We start from the raw sequence: 6000 nt of genomic DNA on the forward strand, positions 1-6000 counted from the left end.
CTCATCTGATATCATGTCTATTGTGATTCCTCTCCAAACATCCATTTCTTCTTAGGCCCAGACAGCTGTCCTGTCCAGCTGTATAATTAGAACTGCTCTGTGGTGTTAACACACAGATATTATGGCCGATAGACATTTTTGGTCCCATTTAGCACAGTGCATTCAGCTTTTTTCTTTAAATCTTACCCTTACAATGGGTCATATCGCCTGTTATTTCCCTCAGTTTTGGAGACGTTGCACAGTTTCCTTTAAAATACAAAATCAAAGTCACTTTGGTGAATAAATATATCCCGGCTTAAGCAGCAGGCATAGTTACAGAAGCGGATTAGGTCCATTTATGATGGAGAAAAAATTTTGGGCAAATCGAGATTAAAGTTGAAATGATGAGAATGAAGTTGAAATTTCGAGAATAAAGTCGAAATGTTGAGAATAAAGTCCTAATATAATTTTGAGATTAAAGTCGAAATTTTGAGAATAAAGTTGAAAGGAGAGCGGAGAGCCGCGCCGACCCCTGTGTACTTGCCCGGGGAGGGCTGCTTGTGGCCGGTGTACTACTACAGAGGCTCCCCGGGATGAATTTCCAACGTTTTCCCCTCCTTCTCATAACCACCTCTGTGGTGGCTGGGGACCCCCGCTTCGATCCCGGCCCACCCTGGGGGTCTCATCTCACCCCTAGAGCCAGCTGTGGCTACCTTAAGAGAGTCAAAGTTACTCCTTCACTTTACCCGCAACTGCACTGAGGGACCCATGTGTACCCCCCAAGCCGGGCCAGGTCACCCCAGGCCAGCTTGGGGGGTACACAGGGCAGGCCCCCCGCCTCGATCCCACCACGCTTTTGGGGTCTCACCTCCCACAACTCTGTGGTGGCTGGTGGTGGTGAGGAGGATGGGAAAACATTGGAAATTCATCCCGGGGAGTAGCACCCCAGCCACGAGCAGCCCTCCCCGGGCAAGTACATAGAGGTCAGCACAGTTGTCTGCTCTCCTTTTGACTTTATTCTCGAAAATTCGACTTTAATCTCAAAATTATATTACGACTTTATTCTCAGCATTTCGACTTTTTTTCTTGAAATTTCGAATTTAATCTCGTCATTTTTGACTTTAATCTCGAAATTGGATTTCGACTTTATTCTCAAAATTTTGACTTTTTTTCTCGAAATTCCAACTTTATTCTCGAAATTTCAACTTTATTGTCGTCATTTCAACTTTAATCTCGATTTGCCCCCAAATTTTTTCTCCATCATAAATGGCCCTAATCCGCTTCTGTAACTATGCCTGCTGCTCAAGCCGGGATATATTTGCTCACCAAAGTGACTTTGATGTTGTATTTTAAAGGAAACTGTGCAACATCTCCAAAACTGAGGGAAGGGACAGGCGATATGACCCAATGAAGGGTAAGATTTAAAGAAAAAAGCTGAATGCACTGTGCTGAATGGGATCAAAAATGTCTATCGGCCATAATATCTGTGTGTTAAAACCATAGAGCAGTTCGAATTATACTTCTTGTGTTTTCAGCTGCTGGAAGCGAGGACAGCTGATGATGACCAGCTTATGTTCGAGTCTCGCAGAATGCCAACAGTTGTCATAACTGTGATAATATAAATATTACTTCATCCATTGAGTTTTGACTGAAGTCTCTTTGTGCTGCGCCTCTCCATCACAGCTGAGAGGAACACGAAACCTGTTTGAATAAATACAAAGAACAAAAGTTATCCTGAGAGAGAACATGAAGTTCTGATCTGAACAGCCTCTTCAGGTCTGTGTAAAAAAATGAACCTGAAAAAGTTGATAAGAAGTGCAACAGTGAATTAAATGTTTCTTTAACCTTTCAGTTGTGTGGGAGTGATTGAATTATTTATGATTGCGTGTGAAGGCTTTAGTATTTGTGACTGAGACAAGAAAAGATTACTTGTGTTTCATTTTTAGATGTTTAAGCAATGTCACACTCAAGGTCGATAATCACAGCAATGATGATATACAGTACAACAGCATGACCTTGAGTGTGATTTTGCTTTTATACAACAGTTTTAAAAGTGCCATTTATTAGTTGACAGTAATAAGCAACAACAGATAATGATTGTTTATTATTATTATTATTTTATTTTATTTTTTATTATTTTTGGCTCCCCCAATACAAACAGTTCCACAACCACTGGAACTGAAAGCTGTTACCTAGCAACATATAAACATTTTCCTACACACCAGTTTAGTAATCTGTGGAAGCTCGGTCTTTGTGTTATGCGCAGACAAACTGCTTAGTATCATTTACATTTATCTCTGTGTTTCCAGGGAAATAAAAGTCTGTTAACAGCTTGAGTGATTCAGATGAGTTAATTTGATCAGACAGGTCATCATTCCAGTGTGTGCCGTGATCTCCATCACCTCGAGTCCCATATCAGACAGTTTGTGTATGTCGGTGTCTCTCAGGTTGCGGTTGTTGTAAGACAAGTGTGTCCCTGTCTCACTGCACATCCTGGTAAGATCTGTGACAACTGGTTTACTCCCAGTGAGTGGTGTTTTTCCAAAACCCGTCTATCACAGCTGCCCACCTCCTGCCTGTAGGTTGAGGGCTTTTGCATGAGGCAGAATTTTGCTCAGGTATTTTTTGAGAGATGCCGGTCAGACGGGATTTTCTTGCTATGCAAACACTGACATTGGCAAACACTGACACTGGCAAACACAGTAACATCAGATAACTACCAACCATTAGTGTGAGCCTAATTGAACAGCAGTTTAGAACAGCAGTGAAGCTGTAATACATGCAGAGGTAAAAGTCCCAGTGATGTTATATTGTATATTGTCGTTGTTTCCTAAGTAGCAATGATGTGTAGACGATGAAGACACCGCTGCTGACACTGACTTGGTTGCATAAGAATTAATTTATTACAACAAAGTTCAACATCCACGAGGTACCATGGTCTGCCTGGGAGAGGATTCAGTACCAATGCGAATCTCTCTCTCCTACAGCACAAGGAAATATTCTTATATAGGTACAGACATCTACACATTAATCAGTAAACATTCCTCACCTACTGTGATCAATCACAAAAAAAACCCCAAGGGGCCACAGTCCATGTCATTTAAGCCTAGTATCAATATTCTACTCATCTGACTCCGAGACGTAATCATCCCTAGACCTCTGACCTCAAGATAAGACCCATACAAACAAAGCATAATACACCTCAATATCAGCACTCATGGAATGCCACTTGACCAATCAAATTGCTCAGTCAGAAGTACCTGTTGATTCATCTGTCATCTGAACCACTTTGTTTTCCGTTCCTCAGGAGTACGACTTGATGGTCCTCCCCAACGCCTTTATGATCCACATGCCCCACGCTCCAAGCTTTGACATCTCCAAGTTTCGCTCCAGCTCCGGCTACCGCAACTGTCTCAACACCCTGAAGGACGAGTTCCACCAGGACCTGTCCAGGAAGTACGGCTCGGCTGCTCTCAAGTACCTCACCGCCCAGAGGAACATCTAAAGAACTGCTCAACTGCTGAGAGCCAGCGAGTCCGGTAGCCTCCGAGCTCCTGGCTAACAAGGCCCGAGAACTCAGACAAGTAATGATGCAGCACTGCACCACAGGCTGCATTGCCGCACAACGCACACAAATGACGGTAAAGCTTTACAGCCTTTTGAAACATTCTGGGGCTCCTGTGCATTACTTCTCCATTCAACTCCACCTCAAGGTGACGAGAGGATGAGACGGAGAGACGACCAAGTGGACACAGTGGCGGCAGATTACCTAGAGGCTGGATTGATTAGGCTGAGATGGGCTATGGCTGGGCGTGAATATTAATGGGACTAGCTTTAAGGCCAGGAAATAACAACCATATTCTAACAACTTGTTATGACAATCAGGGCTTTTTCCAGAAGACACACATCAAACAGTCCATCTACATGGATATCTGGACATGACAGGACCTGTGTCGTTTTGGCGGAAGATTTTAAAGAAACATTTAAATCATTTCTGCGAGGCCAGTCGAACTGGAGAAAGATTAAAGCCTTATTACTTTCCATGATTTTCTTTTTTTTTTCTTTTTTCAAAGAAAATCCAAACCAACGAATAACAAGTATTTACAATGTTTTGATTATACATAAGAATCAGTTTATTTTTCCTTTCTAAATTTTCTGACCTCTGTCCTGGGCGAATAATTTGGAATTTACGTGAGCTTCAGGGATGTGCTTTGTGTGTGTGTGTGTGTATGATCCAGCTGCATCATATGGCTCGTTTTCAACACGCTTACTGATTGTAATCAATGTCATTCTTGCTTTTGTCTTGATCATATATTTGCTTGCATGTAGCGAGTTGCACTACACATTTTCACATTTTACTTTTATCATTCATCCCCCTGAGAGAAGCAAAACTCCACTAATGATAACAGATATCATTACTCACTGGGACCAACTCACGCGACGAACACTGACACCTTATAGTGAGTCATTATTAAGGAAGCCGCTGGCCCTGAAATTAAACTGCTACACAGACAGAGAGCAGGGAACCTTTTTTTAGTTTTAATGCCATTACATCTCTTATGTGTCTGATACACTGGATATATGTGCCATCTATTTTAGCACCTGACCTGCAACCCTGTTTTTAGATTGTAAAGTCCAATTGAAATGACAAATTTAAACCTTACTGCAGTCAGGTCACATTTATTATTTAAATATTTGATTTATTTTGTTATTTTTTTTACATTTATAGAAATGCTTCTTAAAAGTAAACTTCACCCCCAAATGATCATTTGTACTTCAGTTATTTACCCCTGTGTTACATTGATTTGTAAAAAGAAAAAAAAAAAAATTGGTTTTCCTTGCATGCCTCAGAGGTGCATGAAGAATCCCAAGAAGGTTAACATTCATCATGAATTGATGTCATAGGGGTCCCAGGGTTTCCCACATATTAATTAATTTCAATTTTCTATTTTTGGATCTGGGCTGTTAATTAGGAGCAGTATTGGAACATGCTGGTATATACCATTCAGTTCATTAGTACCATTCAGTGCATCATATCTTTGGAGCACACAGCATATTCTGGGCACAGACGGAGCAGCAGAACGCCAGGCGCAGTGCAAGTGAAACTTCACTGTTTACTGAGCAAAGTCTAAAAGTTTGCTTTCACTTGCCTGTGAAGCAGCTGTCCCTCTCAGCAATCAATCTTATCTGATCAACTCTGAGTGGACTGACTAATCAGTTATCCATCCTGCGACTCACACTCCATAAAAAAAGACTCAAAATTTAGGATTTAGGATTTAGAAAAAATGGGAAGTTGGTTTAGTTTTCTTAGTTTTTGGATTGTTTGTTCACTGTGGAGGCATGTGAAAAAACAAATTTCAGTGTAATAAGCGGGGTAAGTAATTGATACACAAATGATCATCTGGGGTGTGAAGTATTCTTTTAAACTTCACTCGAGTATCGGTCATATTGTAATATGAGAAAATGTGTATTTTCAGGGTCCATTTGTATTGGTTGTGACTATCCCTTGGCGTATATTTTATCTAATCCATGCCAAATTTGGGTCCAAAGCTGTGCACCTGTGAAGACTGTAGTTTACAAGCCAAGGGTAAACAGCATTGTGGTATTGAAGGAAAATTAACAATTTTATGTCTGAACTGACATATCTTTGAATTTCCAGCAAGTTTTTAAAATGCTTATACTGCAGTGAAGTTGCTAATTAACTCAACAAAATAATCTGACATCTCACAACAATAGATGTGTGTCACACAAGATTTAAAAACAGAGACATTAGTTAAGAAGCTAATGTGAGCTGTAGGTCACAGCCTGTCACACTTAATGTCTTATCTAAATAGAGGTTTGGCTCTCAGATGACCACACTCACTAGTATTTACACAGACAATGAGGCTCCATCATTGAACCACACATGTAAAAATACACATTTCGATACTGATTTGTCATAAATAATAATTCTGTTGCAGCAAAAGTTTAACATATAACAGTTTCAGTTGGACTTTAATCTTCCTAATTCACACTTAATGT

The 6000-nt window shown here is 40.6% G+C and overlaps 1 protein-coding gene across 4 annotated transcripts in view; it reads left to right on the forward strand.

The window, feature by feature from the left end:
- The window catches only part of large2 (LARGE xylosyl- and glucuronyltransferase 2), a 148928-nt gene extending 144665 nt beyond the window's left edge, over positions 1-4263 (forward strand). For all 4 annotated transcript variants that reach the window (XM_042485237.1, XM_042485227.1, XM_042485245.1 and 1 more), the window contains one exon: positions 3287-4263. In XM_042485237.1, coding sequence (XP_042341171.1) covers positions 3287-3484 — 198 coding nt within the window. In that variant the 3' untranslated portion in view covers positions 3485-4263. The remainder of the gene's footprint in view (positions 1-3286) is intronic.
- Positions 4264-6000: the final 1737 nt, after the last annotated feature.

This window comes from Plectropomus leopardus, chromosome 1, assembly GCF_008729295.1.
Source record: "Plectropomus leopardus isolate mb chromosome 1, YSFRI_Pleo_2.0, whole genome shotgun sequence".
Classification (NCBI taxonomy): Eukaryota; Metazoa; Chordata; class Actinopteri; order Perciformes; family Serranidae; genus Plectropomus; species Plectropomus leopardus.